Source organism: Pseudophryne corroboree, chromosome 6, assembly GCF_028390025.1.
Source record: "Pseudophryne corroboree isolate aPseCor3 chromosome 6, aPseCor3.hap2, whole genome shotgun sequence".
NCBI classification, from domain to species: Eukaryota; Metazoa; Chordata; class Amphibia; order Anura; family Myobatrachidae; genus Pseudophryne; species Pseudophryne corroboree.
The window spans coordinates 58898934-58917329 of record NC_086449.1 but is presented as its reverse complement, the minus strand read 5'-3'; the positions used below and the strand labels follow the sequence as shown (position 1 = coordinate 58917329).

At 45.7% G+C, this 18396-nt stretch overlaps 1 protein-coding gene across 1 annotated transcript in view; it reads left to right on the top strand.

Annotated features, from left to right (window-relative positions):
• LOC134936128 (complement C3-like) overlaps window positions 1-18396 on the top strand; it is a 613812-nt gene that overhangs the window by 552229 nt on the left and 43187 nt on the right. The window contains exons 33-34 of the mRNA XM_063931045.1: window positions 13348-13399; window positions 13635-13722. Coding sequence (XP_063787115.1) covers window positions 13348-13399; window positions 13635-13722 — 140 coding nt within the window. The remainder of the gene's footprint in view (window positions 1-13347; window positions 13400-13634; window positions 13723-18396) is intronic.

The window sequence follows — 18396 nt, the reverse complement described above, 5'->3', positions numbered from 1 at the left end:
CGCAGCGCGCCATGTTGCCCACACACACAGGCACTGCAGGGTGCAGGGCGGGGGGGGGGGGGGCGCCCTGGGCAGCAAGAAAAATACCTCAAACTGGCTAAAAGGGGGCATAGGATGCCGCTGGCACAGCCCTACCCCCGCCAGTATAAATATTGTCATGGATACTGAGGGGCGGAGCTTCTTCCTCAGGCAGCCAGCACACTACTTAGCACCATTTTCTCTCTCTACTCAGGCTGCAGAGAACACGCTGGTCCTCTCCTCCACTTCTGACAAGTACAGAGTGCTATAAAGGGGGGGGCACAAAGTGATTGTGGTGCATTTGATAGTGTATATTACTATTTAAAAGCGCTTTTGGGCTGTGGACATACTGTGTTCACAGGCATTACTGGCGCTGGGTTTGTGAACTGGCTGCTCCTATCCTGTGTCCCTCTGACAGATTTTACCGTGGGTCTGTCCCCAAAATAAGTCCCAGTGTGTCTGTGAGTGTGGTGTACACGTGTGAGGCATGTCTGAGGCAGGGAGTTCCTCCCCGGAGGAAGCCATTTTAGGGACACAGAGTTGTAATGTGGTGGCGCTACCGGCAAACCAAGAGCCTGCATGGGTGAAAGAGATACATGACAGTATGCATCTGATTAACCGTAGATTAGATAAGTCTGAATCTAAGGCTGCATGCTGGAGAAAATCTGTGGAAGATGTGATTTTTCAGGATTCTGTTGTTCTTTATGCGGGCGGCCCCTCTGGGTCACATAAGAGACCATTTGCAAATGTTGTAAACACTGATACCGACACGGATTCTGATTCTTGTGTCGACAATAGTGAATCCAGAGAAATAGATCATAAATTTTCAAAAAGTATACAATATATGATTGTGGCTATAAGGGACATGTTGGAGGTTACAGAAAGCACTCCTGTACCTCAGGAGAAAGCTTATTTATGTAAGGAAAAGAAATCCAAAGTCACGTTCCCTCCTTCACACAAACTAAATGCACTGTTTGAAGGGATGTGGGTGAATCCTGATAAAAAAAATTGTATTCCCAAAAGGATTCACATAGCTTATCCTTTCCCGGTTGAAGACAGGAAAAAATGGGAGTCACCCCCTGTGTTAGACAGTGCACTTTCCAGGTTGACAAAGAAGGTCATTCTCCCTGCTCCTGGCACGGCTTCTCTTAAAGAGCCGGCAGACCGCAAAATGGAAACAACATTGAAATCCATTTATGTTACCAATGGTACACTGCTCAGGCCCACTATTGCCTGCTCATGGGTGAGTCGCGCTATTGAAAAATGGTCAGAAAGCGTGTCATCAGAAATTGACACGATTGATAAAGATGAGATACTCCTTAAGTTAAGGAATATTAAGGACGCTGCCGCCTACATGCTGGAAGCAATGAAGGATATAGGACTCTTGAGTTCACAGGCCGCTACCATGGCAGTATCGGCTAGGCGGGCGTTATGGACTCGCCAGTGGAACACGGATGCAGATTCCAAAAGAAACATGGAGGTTCTCCCATATAAAGATGAGGCCTTATTTGGCGATGGCCTCTGCGCCTGCACCGGCAAAAAAGACCTATCACCCACAAATGCAGTCCTTTCTGCCCAATAAATACAAAAAGGTGAGAGGTTCCCCCTTCTTTGCAGGTAGGGGAAGGGGAAGGGGAAAGAAGCCCACACCGGCTCCAGGTTCCAAGGAGCAGAAATCTACCCCTAATTCAGCCAAATCCACACCATGACACTGGAACTCCCTTGCGGGAGGCCGCTCGGGTGGGGGCACATCTCAAGCTCTTCAGCCAGGATTGGATTCTGTCTGGCCTGGATCCCTGGGTATTGCAAATAGTATCCCAGGGATACAAACTAGAGTTTCAAGACGTTCCCCCATGCCGATTTTTCAAATCGACCTTGCCAGCTTCTCCGCCAGAGAGAGAAGCAGTAACAGCGGCAATCCAAAAATTATGTCAAGACCAGGTTATAGTCCTGGTACCGTTGTCACAACAAAGGCAGGGTTTTAATTCAAGCCACTTTGTTGTTCCGAAGCCGGATAGCTCGGTCAGACCGATCGTAAATCTAAAAGATCTGAATTTCTTCCTGAAAAGGTCCAAGTTAGGGATGGAATCACTTCGGGCGGTGATTGCCAGTCTGGAGGAGGGGGACTACTTAGTGTTGGTGGACATAAAGGATGCTTACCTGCATGTTCCCATTTATCCTCCTCACCAGGTTTATCTGAGATTCGCGATTCAGGATTGCCATTACCAATTCCAGATGTTACCTTTCGGTCTCTCCATGGCGCCGAGGGTATTCACCAAGGTGATGGCGGAGATGATGGTCCTCCTTCATCAGAAAGGAGTCAATATAATCCATTATCTGGACGACCTCCTGATAAAGGCGAGATCCAGGGAGCAGTTATTACAAAACATATCCCTCTCCCTGTCAATACTCCAACAACACGGGTGGATCATAAAATACCCAAAGTCACAGTTGGAACCGACGACAAGGTTGTCTGTCCTGGGGATGATTCTGGACACAGAAGTTCAGAGAGTATTTCTTCCGCTGGAAAAGACTTTGGAAATCCAGAAAATGGTAAAACAGATATTGAAACCATCAAGTGTGTCGATCCATCAGTGCATTCGGTTGTTGGGGAAGATGGTGGCGGCCTACGAGGCCATACAGTTTGGCAGGTTTCATGCCAGAGTATTCCAGTGGGACCTGTTGGACAAGTGGTCGGGGTCACACCTACACATGCACAGAAAGATAATCTTGTCAAAAACCAGGATTTCGCTCCTGTGGTGGTTGCACAGCTCTCACCTGCTAGATGGACGCAGGTTCGGGATTCAGGACTGGGTCCTAGTAACCACGGATGCAAGTCTCCGAGACAGGGGAGCAGTCTCTCAGGGAGAAAACTTCCAGGGACGTTGGTCACAACAGGAAGCCTGCCTTCACATAAACGTTCTGGAGCTAAGAGCCATTTACAACGGCCTTCAACAAGCGGTACATCTTCTTCAAGACCGTCCCATGCAGATCCAGGCGGACAATGTAACAGCAGTTGCATACATAAACAGGCAGGGCGGAACGAAAAGCAGAACGGCAATGGCAGAGGCGACAAAAATCCTCCGCTGGCCAGAAAAACATCTACAAGCTCTGTCGGCGATATTCATTCCGAGAGTAGACAACTGGGAAGCAGACTTCCTCAGCAGACACGATCTCCATCCATGAGAGTGGGGCCTCCACCAAGAAGTCTTCGCAGAGGTGACAAGTCTTTGGGGAGTTCCTCAAATAGACATGATGGTGTCTCGTCTCAACAAGAAGTTTCAGAGATACTCCAGGTCGAGAGACCCTCAAGCAGTAGCAGTGGATGCACTGGTGACCCAGTGGGTGTTTCCGTCAGTGTATGTTTTCCCTCCACTTCCGCTGATCCCAAAAGTACTCAGGATCATAAGAAAGACAAGGGTTCGAGCAATCTTCATTGCCCCAGACTGGCCAAGAAGGTCTTGGTACCCAGATCTTCAGCAGTTACTCATAGGAGATCCTCGGCCTCTTCCTCCTCGGGAGGACCTGCTGTGTACCAAGACTTACCGCGGCTACGTCTGACGGCATGGCTGTTGAGCGCTGTATCCTAGCCAGGAAGGGTATTCCTAAGGAGGTCATCCCCACCCTTATTCAGGCCAGAAAGGGAGTAACGTCAAAACATTACCACCGTATTTGGAGAAAATATGTGTCTTGGTGTTAATCCAAGAAAGCTCCTACGGAAGAGTTTCACTTAGGACGTTTTCTCCATTTTTTTGCAGGATGGTGTGGAGACGGGCCTATGATTGGTATCAATCAAGGTCCAGATTTCGGCCTTGTCAGTGTTCTTCCAAAAACAATTGGCCTCTCTTCCAGAGGTTCAGACCTTCGTGAAAGGGGTACTGCACATCCAGCCTCCATTCGTGCCTCCAGTGGCACCATGGGACCTTAACGTGGTATTGCAGTTCCTTCAATCGGATTGGTTTGAGCCTCTACAAAAGATAGAGTTGAAGTTTCTCACTTGGAAAGTTGTGATGCTTTTGGCATTGGCATCCGCAAGGCGGGTGTCGGAATTGGGGGCCTTGTCTCACAAGAGCCCTTACCTGATTTTCTATGAAGATAGGGCAGAGTTGCGAACTCGCCAACATTTACTTCCAAAGGTGGTTTCTGCTTTTCACATAAACCAACCTATTGTGGTGCCAGTAGTTACTGACACATTCACTGATTCAAAGTCTCTAGATGTGGTTAGAGCTTTGAAAATCTATGTTGCTAGAACAGCTCGTATATGGAAAACAGAGGCTCTGTTGTCCTGTATGATCACAACAAGATTGGCTGTCCTGCTTCCAAGCAGACTATTGCACGTTGGATTTGAAATACGATTCAGCAAGCTCATACTACGGCTGGATTGCCGTTACCGACGTCGGTAAAGGCCCACTCCACTAGGAAGGTGGGCTCATACTGGGCGGCTGCCCGGGGGGTCTCGGCATTACAACTTTGCCGAGCAGCTACTTGGTCAGGGTCAAACACATTTGCTAAGTTCTACAAGTTTGACACCTTGGCCGATGAGGACCTAAAGTTTGGTCAATCGGTGCTGCAGGGTCATCCGCACTCTCCCGCCCGTACTGGAGCTTTGGTATAGACCCCATGGTCTTGATGTCATCCCCAGCATCCTCTAGGACGTATGAGAAAATAGGATTTTGATAACCTACCGGTAAATCCTTTTCTCCTAGTCTGTAGAGGATGCTGGGCACCCGTCCCAGTGCGTACTTTACCTGCAGTTTAGTTATTACAGTTACACAAGTTGTGTTATCTTGGTTTCAGCATGTTGCTGCAATTAGTTCATGCCTGTTGGCATGTGTTATGTTGAATGCCATGTGTGCGGCATGGTTGAGGGAGTGAGTTGGTAGATATCTCACCACTAGTTAAGTAATTCCTTTCTTTGGAATGTCAGTCTCCCTGGGCACAGTTCCTACAACTGGGGTCTGGAGGAGGGGCATAGAGGGAGGAGCCAGTTCACACCCAATGAAAAGTCTTTAGAGTGCCCATGTCTCCTGTGGATCCCGTCTATACCCCATGGTCTTGATGTCATCCCCAGCATCCTCTACGAACTAGGAGAAAAGGATTTACCGGTAGGTTATCAAAATGCTATTTTCATATCCAATTGTAAAGGGGGGTACTCACGGAGCGATCGCTGCTTAAAATCTAAGCAATCTGACTGGAATAGAATTTAAGCATGATCGCTCCGTGTGTACCCCTCACAGCGATAGCGATGCGCAGCCCCGCGCATCGCTATCGCTGGTGCTAGACTGGCCTGCATGCAGGCCAATCTAGCAGGTCGCTCACTTCACCCGCTGGATGAAATGAGCGCCTCCCCCCGTCTCCCCCCGCATGCTCAGCACACATCACGCTGTGCTGAGTGGTGGGAGAGATGTGTGCTGAGCGGTTCGCTCAGCACACATCTCTCCCACATCGGCCAGTGAATACTGGCCTTAAAGCGTAATGGAATATACTGTGCTATATAAGAAACTGTTAATAAATAAATATTTGATATTTCATGAGAACATACTGAAAAAAATTACTTTAAACATTTCTGACTCAGGTATTCAGAATAGCAAAAGGAGGAAAAAAAGTTTCCAACTTTGAACAGCAGATATCAGCGTTGTTCCTGGTTTTCAGACGTTTTGACCACTTAATTTGCATGGTCAGATCACATGCGACCACACCGCCCCACTGTGTCCCCCAGTTTTTTATGAGGAGATGCATTCTGCAGATGTGCATAATATCATTTTTAAATATTTAAAAAAAATACTTTTTAAAACTATATTTACATTTAAAAAAAAATACTGTACACAATGTTATGAATGGTTTTGAAGGGAAAAATTGTCAGGTAAGTGGTTAAGATCAGGTAGCAGTTTGCACTAATGTTATTTAAAGTAGATATACTGTAAGCTTTTTATATATAGCATGACATTAGTGTTGTCTCTACCACACATATTCATACAGTAGTATCATCAATACTGTCTGCTTGCAAGTAGTGATGAGCGGGTTCGGTTCCTCGGAATCCGAACCCCCCCGAACTTCAGCCTTTTTACACGGGTCCGAGGCAGACTCGGATCTTCCCGCCTTGCTCGGTTAATCCGAGCGCGCCCGAACGTCATCATCCCGCTGTCGGATTCTCGCGAGGCTCGGATTCTATCGCGAGACTCGGATTCTATATAAGGAGCCGCGCGTCGCCGCCATTTTCACACGTGCATTGAGATTGATAGGGAGAGGACGTGGCTTGCGTCCTCTCCGTTTAGAATAGAAATAGAGAGTGAGAGTGAGACACTTGATTTACTGGAGCTTAGGAGTACTCAGAGAGTGCAGAGTTTACTAGTGACTGACCAGTGACCACCAGTGCAGTTTTATTATTATTTAATATAATCCGTTCTCTGCCTGAAAAAAAACGATACACAGTGACACAGTATACCATATCTGTGCTCAGCCTCAGTGTGCTGCATCATCTATGTATATCTGACTGTGCTGAGTGCTCACTGCTCACACCGCTTAATTGTGGGGGAGACTGGGGAGCAGTTATAGCAGGAGTACATTAACAGTGCACACTTTTGCTGCCAGAGTGCCACTGCCAGTGTGACTGACCAGTGACCACTGACCACCAGTATATTGTGATTGTCTGCCTGAAAAAGTTAAACACTCGTCGTGTGGTGTTTTTATTCTATAAACGCATTCTGCTGACAGTGTCCAGCAGGTCCGTCATTATATAATATATACCTGTCCTGCAGTAGTGATATATATATATTTTTTATATCATTATCATCCAGTCTATATTAGCAGCAGACGCAGTACGGTAGTCCACGGCTGTAGCTACCTCTGTGTCGGCAGTCGCTCGTCCATCCATAATTGTATACCACCTACCTGTGGTGTTTTTTTTCTTTTCTATCTTCTTGATACTAGTAGCTTACTTTAGGAGTCTGCAGTGCTGACAGTGTCCAGCAGGTCCGTCATTATATAATATATACCTGTCCGGCTGCAGCAGTGATATATATATATTTTTTATATCATTATCATCCAGTCTATATTAGCAGCAGACGCAGTACGGTAGTCCATGGCTGTAGCTACCTCTGTGTCGGCAGTCGCTCGTCCATCCATAATTGTATACCACCTACCTGTTGTGGTTTTTTTTTCTATCTTCTTGATACTAGTAGCTTACTTTAGGAGTCTGCAGTGCTGACAGTGTCCAGCAGGTCCGTCATTATATAATATATACCTGTCCGGCTGCAGTAGTGATATATATATATATTTTTTATATCATTATCATCCAGTCTATATTAGCAGCAGACACAGTACGGTAGTCCACGGCTGTAGCTACCTCTGTGTCGGCAGTCGCTCGTCCATCCATAATTGTATACCACCTACCTGTGGTGTTTTTTTTTTTTCTATCTTCTTGATACTAGTAGCTTACTTTAGGAGTCTGCAGTGCTGACAGTGTCCAGCAGGTCCGTCATTATATAATATATACCTGTCCGGCTGCAGTAGTGATATATATTTTTTATATCATTATCATCCAGTCTATATTAGCAGCAGACGCAGTACGGTAGTCCACGGCTGTAGCTACCTCTGTGTCGGCAGTCGCTCGTCCATCCATAATTGTATACCACCTACCTGTGGTGTTTTTTTTTTTCTATCTTCTTGATACTAGTAGCTTACTTTAGGAGTCTGCAGTGCTGACAGTGTCCAGCAGGTCCGTCATTATATAATATATACCTGTCCGGCTGCAGTAGTGATATATATATATTTTTTATATCATTATCATCCAGTCTATATTAGCAGCAGACGCAGTACGGTAGTCCACGGCTGTAGCTACCTCTGTGTCGGCAGTCGCTCGTCCATCCATAAGTATACTAGTATCCATCCATCTCCATTATTTACCTGAGGTGCCTTTTAGTTGTGCCTATTAAAATATGGAGAACAAAAATGTTGAGGTTCCAAAAATAGGGAAAGATCAAGATCGACTTCCACCTCGTGCTGAAGCTGCTGCCACTAGTCATGGCCGAGACGATGAAATGCCATCAACGTCGTCTGCCAAGGCCGATGCCCAATGTCATAGTACAGAGCATGTAAAATCCAAAACACCAAATATCAGTAAAAAAAGGACTCAAAAATCTAAAATAAAATTGTCGGAGGAGAAGCGTAAACTTGCCAATATGCCATTTACCACACGGAGTGGCAAGGAACGGCTGAGGCCCTGGCCTATGTTCATGGCTAGTGGTTCAGCTTCACATGAGGATGGAAGCACTCAGCCGCTCGCTAGAAAAATGAAAAGACTCAAGCTGGCAAAAGCACAGCAAAGAACTGTGCGTTCTTCGAAATCACAAATCCACAAGGAGAGTCCAATTGTGTCGTTTGCGATGCCTGACCTTCCCAACACTGGACGTGAAGAGCATGCGCCTTCCACCATTTGCACGCCCCCTGCAAGTGCTGGAAGGAGCACCCGCAGTCCAGTTCCTGATAGTCAGATTGAAGATGTCAGTGTTGAAGTACACCAGGATGAGGAGGATATGGGTGTTGCTGGCGCTGGGGAGGAAATTGACCAGGAGGATTCTGATGGTGAGGTGGTTTGTTTAAGTCAGGCACCCGGGGAGACACCTGTTGTCCGTGGGAGGAATAGGGCCATTGACATGCCTGGTGAAAATACCAAAAAAATCAGCTCTTCGGTGTGGAAGTATTTCAACAGAAATGCGGACAACATTTGTCAAGCCGTGTGTTGCCTTTGTCAAGCTGTAATAAGTAGGGGTAAGGACGTTAACCACCTCGGAACATCCTCCCTTATACGTCACCTGCAGCGCATTCATCATAAGTCAGTGACAAGTTCAAAAACTTTGGGCGACAGCGGAAGCAGTCCACTGACCAGTAAATCCCTTCCTCTTGTAACCAAGCTCACGCAAACCACCCCACCAACTCCCTCAGTGTCAATTTCCTCCTTCCCAAGGAATGCCAATAGTCCTGCAGGCCATGTCACTGGCAATTCTGACGAGTCCTCTCCTGCCTGGGATTCCTCCGATGCATCCTTGCGTGTAACGCCTACTGCTGCTGGCGCTGCTGTTGTTGCTGCTGGGAGTCGATGGTCATCCCAGAGGGGAAGTCGTAAGACCACTTTTACTACTTCCACCAAGCAATTGACTGTCCAACAGTCCTTTGCGAGGAAGATGAAATATCACAGCAGTCATCCTGCTGCAAAGCGGATAACTGAGGCCTTGGCATCCTGGGCGGTGAGAAACGTGGTTCCGGTATCCATCATTACTGCAGAGCCAACTAGAGACTTGTTGGAGGTACTGTGTCCCCGGTACCAAATACCATCTAGGTTCCATTTCTGTAGGCAGGCGATACCGAAAATGTACACAGACCTCAGAAAAAGACTCACCAGTGTCCTAAAAAATGCAGTTGTACCCAATGTCCACTAAACCACGGACATGTGGACAAGTGGAGCAGGGCAGGCTCAGGACTATATGACTGTGACAGCCCACTGGGTAGATGTATGGACTCCCGCCGCAAGAACAGCAGCGGCGGCACCAGTAGCAGCATCTCGCAAACGCCAACTCTTTCCTAGGCAGGCTACGCTTTGTATCACCGCTTTCCAGAATACGCACACAGCTGAAAACCTCTTACGGCAACTGAGGAAGATCATCGCGGAATGGCTTACCCCAATTGGACTCTCCTGTGGATTTGTGGCATCGGACAACGCCAGCAATATTGTGTGTGCATTAAATCTGGGCAAATTCCAGCACGTCCCATGTTTTGCACATACCTTGAATTTGGTGGTGCAGAATTATTTAAAAAACGAGAGGGGCGTGCAAGAGATGCTGTCGGTGGCCAGAAGAATTGCGGGACACTTTCGGCGTACAGGCACCACGTACAGAAGACTGGAGCACCACCAAAAACGCCTGAACCTGCCCTGCCATCATCTGAAGCAAGAAGTGGTAACGAGGTGGAATTCAACCCTCTATATGCTTCAGAGGTTGGAGGAGCAGCAAAAGGCCATTCAAGCCTATACAACTGAGCACGATATAGGAGGTGGAATGCACCTGTCTCAAGCGCAGTGGAGAATGATTTCAACGTTGTGCAAGGTTCTGCAACCTTTTGAACTTGCCACACGTGAAGTCAGTTCAGACACTGCCAGCCTGAGTCAGGTCATTCCCCTCATCAGGCTTTTGCAGAAGAAGCTGAAGACATTGAAGGAGGAGCTAACACAGAGCGATTCCGCTAGGCATGTGGGACTTGTGGATGGAGCCCTTAATTCGCTTAACAAGGATTCACGGGTGGTCAATCTGTTGAAATCAGAGCACTACATTTTGGCCACCGTGCTCGATCCTAGATTTAAAACCTACCTTGGATCTCTCTTTCCGGCAGACACAAGTCTGCTGGGGTTCAAAGAACTGCTGGTGACAAAATTGTCAAGTCAAGCGGAACACGACCTGTCAACATCTCCTCCTTCACATTCTCCCGCAACTGGGGGTGCGAGGAAAAGGCTCAGAATTCCGAGCCCACCCGCTGGCGGTGATGCAGGGCAGTCTGGAGCGACTGCTGATGCTGACATCTGGTCCGGACTGAAGGACCTGACAACGATTACGGACATGTCGTCTACTGTCACTGCATATGATTCTCTCCCCATTGAAAGAATGGTGGAGGATTATATGAGTGACCGCATCCAAGTAGGCACGTCAGACAGTTCGTACTTATACTGGCAGGAAAAAGAGGCAATTTGGAGGCCCTTGCACAAACTGGCTTTATTCTACCTAAGTTGCCCTCCCACAAGTGTGTACTCCGAAAGAGTGTTTAGTGCCGCCGCTCACCTTGTCAGCAATCGGCGTACGAGGTTACATCCAGAAAATGTGGAGAAGATGATGTTCATTAAAATGAATTATAATCAATTCCTCCGTGGAGACATTCACCAGCAGCAATTGCCTCCACAAAGTACACAGGGAGCTGAGATGGTGGATTCCAGTGGGGACGAATTGATAATCTGTGAGGAGGGGGATGTACACGGTGATATATCGGAGAATGATGATGAGGTGGACATCTTGCCTCTGTAGAGCCAGTTTGTGCAAGGAGAGATTAATTGCTTCTTTTTTGGTGGGGGTCCAAACCAACCCGTCATTTCAGTCACAGTCGTGTGGCAGACCCTGTCACTGAAATGATGGGTTGGTTAAAGTGTGCATGTCCTGTTTATACAACATAAGGGTGGGTGGGAGGGCCCAAGGACAATTCCATCTTGCACCTCTTTTTTCTTTAATTTTTCTTTGTGTCATGTGCTGTTTGGGGAGTAGTTTTTGGAAGGGCCATCCTGCGTGACACTGCAGTGCCACTCCTAGATGGGCCAGGTGTTTGTGTCGGCCACTTGGGTCGCTTATCTTAGTCACACAGCTACCTCATTGCGCATCTTTTTTTTCTTCTTTGCTTCATGTGCTGTTTGGGGAGTAGTTTTTTGAAGGGCCATCCTGCGTGACACTGCAGTGCCACTCCTAGATGGGCCAGGTGTTTGTGTCGGCCACTTGGGTCGCTGAGCTTAGTCATCCAGCGACCTCGGTGCAAATTTTAGGACTAAAAATAATATTGTGAGGTGTTCAGAATAGACTGAAAATGAGTGGAAATTATGGTTATTGAGGTTAATAATACTTTGGGATCAAAATGACCCCCAAATTCTATGATTTAAGCTGTTTTTTAGGGTTTTTTGAAAAAAACACCCGAATCAAAAACACACCCGAATCTGACAAAAAAAATTCGGTGAGGTTTTGCCAAAACGCATTCGAACCCAAAACACGGCCGCGGAACCGAACCCAAAACCAAAACCCGAAAAATTTCCGGTGCTCATCACTACTTGCAAGTGTACAGAAAAGAATGATGGTCTATTGCAGGACATAGAACTGAGTACATCTACAGTATATTGGTACATAAGAAAGAGCTGACCTGTACTGGGATCTCTGTTATTTCTGCTTTCCAGTTGTTTGCCTCAAGGGCATTGGATGATGAATGAGAGAATACCTGATAGCTATCCATGATAAAAAGTATAGAAAACATAAAACGCTTCTTCTTTCTGTATATATATTAACCCCTAAGGCTCCCTGTTGCCAAGCTCTTGTTATTTCCAATCCAACTGTAGAGGCATTTAATAATCCAATCCTGTACAGAAGTCAAGTGATTGATGTGTCATGAGCCTATCACAGTGATAGTGTTAGTCATAAACATACCAAACACATATTTTATCTCACAATTTAAAGGGATATGTGTTAAGCCAATCATATAGAAAATAAACCCCAGTGTTTGATGGTCCCAGAGCCTATCACAGTAATCAGGCCAGTCATAATACATGTATTGTTTACCTATTAGGTATCTGTTAAAGGGATCTGGAGATCTGGGGATAAAGTCTCCAGATACATGTTATTACTGTCTCCCAGTCATTAGTATGCCGGTATTTGTAGATGTACATTAGGTGTCCTAGTGATGTGTGGTGGGAGTGTGTGGATCATTAGGATGATTCCCTGATGTCACCACCAGATTACACACTTCCGACGGTGATGTTGGCATGGATACCATGATCTGGAATATCAGCAAATGCATACCAGACAGTGGCAGAGCCTACTTGGCATTTGCACTAGTGAGAGGGGGCCAAATGTAGACTGTGCATGGACCCCTACTCTCTTAATCCACCACTACATGTGCACCACACATCCTGCACCTGTAATGGATGTGCCAGTGGCTGGATTCTTTCCTGGGTAATGTAGCACCATCTTGAGATGGGATTAGTTAGCACTGAAAAATGTGTTACTTGATAAGATAACCTATAGAGATACAGTGTATGTAAATGGAATTAAACACATATATCATGGTAGAAATCAGCTATTTCTCATTACTTTACCATTTGGTCCAATTGCAGAAGCTGAGAACTACACTTTCCCCCCCAAATAATGTCAGCTTTTAATTGACTCCATCATCAACAGAGAGTTGGGATTCAATAGGTGGCAGATATGCAGTAAATTAAAGGGGATGTTCTAGTTTCATAGAACACCATCAGATCTATGCAAATGTATGTAAAGTAGGGGATGGAGTTATAATTTCACAGTGCATTATCAGAAAGGAACATGACAATAAAAAGGGGGAGGGGGGGGGGGGGGTAGGCAGATTATGATAAAGATAGCAGCAATGCATTGGCAAACACAGAGAACTAAAGGATAAAGTTATAATTGGATACCAGTGAAAATATTGGGATAGCAGGGCAAGGAGAAAGATCTGACATTTGTGCAGTGACATTATGTAGGAGTGAACATAATTTAAGACTCTAACAAACTTTCCATGCAGCTAAGAAGCCAGACGATTCTATATCATCCGTCTCCATTGAGATCTGCACCAAGTAAGTCAAAGATTTACTAATAAAGCTAAATTCTAGTTTTACTTAGACTGATAAACTTAGACATTTCCTTGAAGAAAGAGATCTCCTATGATCCAACGATGTTTGTTTTTTTTCAAAAGTACTTTATGCTACAAGAAACAAAATAAAAAAAGTATCTTAATGGATTTAGTAATTTACCTAATGATTGGTCTTCAAAGAGCTGAATACACCTGAGTGTCTGTAACTTTTCTTGCAGATTCCTTGGTACTCAGGATGCCACCATGTCCATCTTGGAGATCTCTATGATGAGCGGCTATTCCCCATCTATCGATGGTCTCAAAGTGGTGAGATCCAAAGCCAGAAAACTATTATACCTCATATGGATATCAAGGTCCCATTACTAAAGGGACTTAGAATAAATAGCTTCAAGCCCCTCTCACAAAATAGACTAAATTTAAACATTATTTTTGAGAACTTTACAGAAAAAAACATGAAAGACAAAACATTGAGTGACATTTTTTAAAGGGTCATTTATTCAAACATGCATTTATTATGGGAGGGAGTTTTGTTAGGATTGTTTCCAAAATTGCTAATCAATTTATTAAACAGCTTATACTTAACCGACAGGTAAATAAGAGTAGGTGCGCGCTGAATGCGTGCGCCCAAAAATAGGGGCGTAGCTTCATAGGAAAGGGGCATGGCCATAGGTATGGCCCCTGTAGTTGTGCCCCCTGTAGCTGTGCCCCCAGTATATTTGCCCAAGTAGTTGTGCCCCTTGTATCTGTGCCCCCAGTAGCTGTGCCCCCTGTAGTTGTGACCCCAGTAGATGTGCCCCCAGTAGATTTGCCCCCCAGCAGTTGTGTCTCCTGTAGCTGTGCCCCCTGTAGTTGTGCCCCCAGTAGCGCCGCTTACAAACACACACAAAAAAAACACACACAATACTTACCAGCCCCGCTCCTGCTACCCGACCGCTGCTACGCTGCCCTCCGTCTCTGGCTGCCTGCTTCTCTCTGCGTGAGCGATGTTATGATGTCTCTCCCATAGCAGAGCCACACAGACACTAGAGGTCAATTAGGACCTCTAGCATCTAACGCTGGCGCTGGCTGCAGCGGGCGCCCACACAGCCCACAGCGCCTGCTGCAGCTGGGGAGCGGGATGAGGGGCGCAGGTGGGTGCTTGCCCGTGCCTAGAACCGCTCCTGACTTTGGTGAAGAAACTTATTCTAGACAAATGGATAACAGATCAGCATCTTCTATTAGGGAATTGCAGACAACCATTCTAGACCATATTTACTTTGATAGGCACAATGCACTTTCTGATACTGAAAATGGTGTGAAACTATTCCACAAGAATTGTGAGACTTATCTTCTAGCCCTGCCTGTCCCGTTACAAATCACTATTGATAAAATGTTTGAAAATACTACTTGGTTTCTCCTTCAGGTTACCTAATCTTTTACAATATTACTGCAGTTCCAGGCTTTTGCATTTAGAACTCTATAACTGCTTAAATGAATGAGAAATAAGCAGGCTAAAGTTCCCCACCCTTGACAGGGGCAAACGCAGGATTCGTAATGGGGGTTTCCTTCTAGGTGTGTGTGTATGTCTCTCTCTCTCTCTCTCTCTCTCTCTCTCTCTCTATATATATATATATATATATATATATATATATATACATACATATATATATATATATATATATATACACATGAACCAGCACTCACATAAATCCATTCACCTTGTTTAGTGTCATCAGCGAGAGTAATTCAGAACAAACAAAAAACTCAAAGATGATTAATAGAATATATTGAACACTTTTTTCAGTTGCACAGATCATGCATGTCCACCTTGAGAAAAATGGCGTCAAGCATTTATATGTGTGTGTGTGTGTGTGTGTGTGTGTGTGTATATATATATATATATATATATACACAGTATACACATACACACATCACATATGCTGTATATATGCACACACACTTAGAACACATACATACATACATACATATATATATATACACACAAACACATATATAAGTACACAAACACAGACATATAACACAACACACAGTTACACTTACTATTGCAATTCTATGTGAATCGCATCGTATTGGCTCCACACCCTCCCGCAGACCTGCGAATCACGGCACAGAGTCACAAGGGGGCGGGGCTACAATGGCAGTCTGCAAAATTGAAAAAAAAAAACATTTGGTCCATCAGAGGGGGGTTTCTGGTTGCTCAGAAACACCCCCTGCATGCGATACTGCTTAAAGCACAATATTCTTTACCTCAGACCCTCCCTGCCCACCTCACATTCCATTGTATTCTGTTTGCTCACATTAGTAGCACATTCCATTCTTTGCCCCTCATTCATCTTGGATCGCTATTTTCAAAAATGTAAATCAGGCGATAATCGGAAGACTGCGCATGTACTGCAAATGTACTACGCATGCGAGAAAGCCAAATTGTAATCGCAGCCTCAGCGAAATGTGATTAACAGGAAGTGACTGTTCATGGGTGTTAGCATGACATTTGTTGGAAGTGGTTGGGAAAACGGAGGTATGTCATGGCCGTTTTCAGGGTGTGTATCTGACATCAGCTGCCATCGCTTACCATTTAAAACATTGGGGGTCATTCAGACCTGATCGCACGCTGCCGTTTTTCGCAGCGGTGCGATCAGGTCTGAAGTGCGTCTACGCATGGGTCACAATGCGCAGGCGCGTCGCTCCCTGGCAACGCCCGTCGCCTGGGAGCGACGGATCTTCTTGCTAGAAGATTGACAGGAAGAGGTCGTTCGTGGGCGTCAACTGACCGTTTTCAGGGAGTGTCCATGCGAACGCAGGCGTGCCCGGCTGTTTATAAGGAGGGATCCTGACGTCAGCTCCGTCCAGGTTCATCGCAGCAGGTGAGTAAGCCCCGAGTTGTGCAGAGACCGCACAAACTTTTGTTTATGTAGCTATCTGCACAAGCGTTTGCAGCCCTGCACAGCGTTTACCCCCTCCCCTGTAGGCGGCGATTATGTGGTCGCAGCAGTGCAAAAAATAGCCTGCGTGCGACCAGGTCTGAATTAGGCCCATGGTGCGGGAGCGACTGAATTATTCGGAGAAGGCATGGGTCAACTGCAACAGCCGATGTTACTCGGTTTCTACGAATGGAACGCCCATCTGTGACTGCATACGCAGAGTTACGATCGCATCGGTGGGCGACTGTTAACATTTCTGGGCGACACTTCACATTCGATTAGCAGTTTTGAGACAATTGCAGATTCAGTCTCAATAGCGATCCATGCTGAATAACCCCCTTTATTGTTAAAATTGCCCTCACATATGTTTATCCATGCATGTGAATTTGTTAGATGTTCATTTTTGACTATTGTTTCTATATGTGTACATTGTTACATGTCTTGGTTGATATATAGTGCTGCACCTGTGTATAATGCCCACATGTACCCCTTGGCTCATATATTTTGTATAAATCTGGCTCTGGTGCTAACCAATGCCTCCTGAGCCATTTAGCTGACCTCACGTTCCTGGCCCATACAGACAGACAGACAGACAGACAGACATACTTGGTTTTTAATTTACATGCTGATGTCTTATTTGCAACAGAGACTTTTTTCCAGTAAAGTTGCTGCTGATCTTAAACAGAGAACGTCTTTCCTGAGTGCTGTCATGCTTTGGGTGATAACGCAAGTGTAGATACAATTCTTGCTACTAGAAATGTTGTTTTCACTGACTCTAGGTTCAGGATAAGTGTAAGAATCACACACTTAGGGCGGGATTTACTAATGCTGAGGACGTTATTCCGCCAGACATTGCAATGATACGAATGGCATATATACTAACATATGCGATTAGCATCACAAAGGACAGCTCTTCTGAAAACAAGCTGTCCTTTGCAAAGCCAGGACCTCCCTGTTTCGGCCCCAGAGGGCCTCTGTGCACTGGAAAACTGGGATCCCAAGTTTAGTACATCTGAAAATGCCGTAAAAACTCAGAAAACAGGGTTTTTATCGCATTTTTCCTTTAGTACATCCTGCCCCTAATAAACAGGCTAACGCTTTTCATTGCAGTGGTAAATTCCTCTGCCGAAATGGCTGTTACCATTGTTAACCTTGAAATATCACATGAATCAAAGTATAATTGAATAAATGGTACTTTCTCATGTTATGAATTGATGCATCCGTATCCCCACACATACACTTCTAAATGTACTTTGCATGTTAAGATCCTGGTTCCGTCTGTGCCTGGGTTGCCTAACGCCGAGAGCATCTCCGTCCTGGTGGGCACGAGCGCCTGTGATGGAGACGCACCTCATTCACTAGAATGGGAGATCGTCTCCGTCCGGGTTGCGTGCGCGTCCGTGGCGGAAATGCGCCCCATTCTAGTGAATGGTAGAGCGTCTCTGTGCACTCCCCGCGGGGCTAGGCGGACAGATCGTGTAGTCATGCCTGCGATGGAGCCGCCTCAGATGAGCGCAGCTCCATCTGTACTTTAAGATGTATAATCTACAGTGCATCCGGAAAGTAAACACAGCGCTTCACTTTTTCCACATTTTGTTATGTTACAGCCTTATTCCAAAATGGAATTAATTCATTTTTTCCCTCAAACGCTATACACAATACCCCATAATGACAACGTGAAAAAAGTTTTTTTGAGATTTTTGCTAAATTTATCAAAAAAGCAAACAAACTAAGAAATCACATGTACGTAAGTATTCACAGCCTTTGGCATGAAGCTCAAAATTGCGCTCAGGTGCATCCTGTTTCCACTAATACACCTTAAGATATTCCTTGAAATCCACCTGTGGTAAATTCACTTGGACATGATTTGGAAAGGCACACACCTGTCTATATAATGTCCCACACTTGACAGTGCATATCTGAGCACAAACCAAGCATGAAGTCAAAGGAATTGTCTGTAGACCTCCGAGACAGGATTGTCCCGAGGCACAAATCTGGGGAAGGGTACAGAAAAATATCTGCTGCTTTGAAGGTCTCAATGAGTACAGTGGCCTCCATC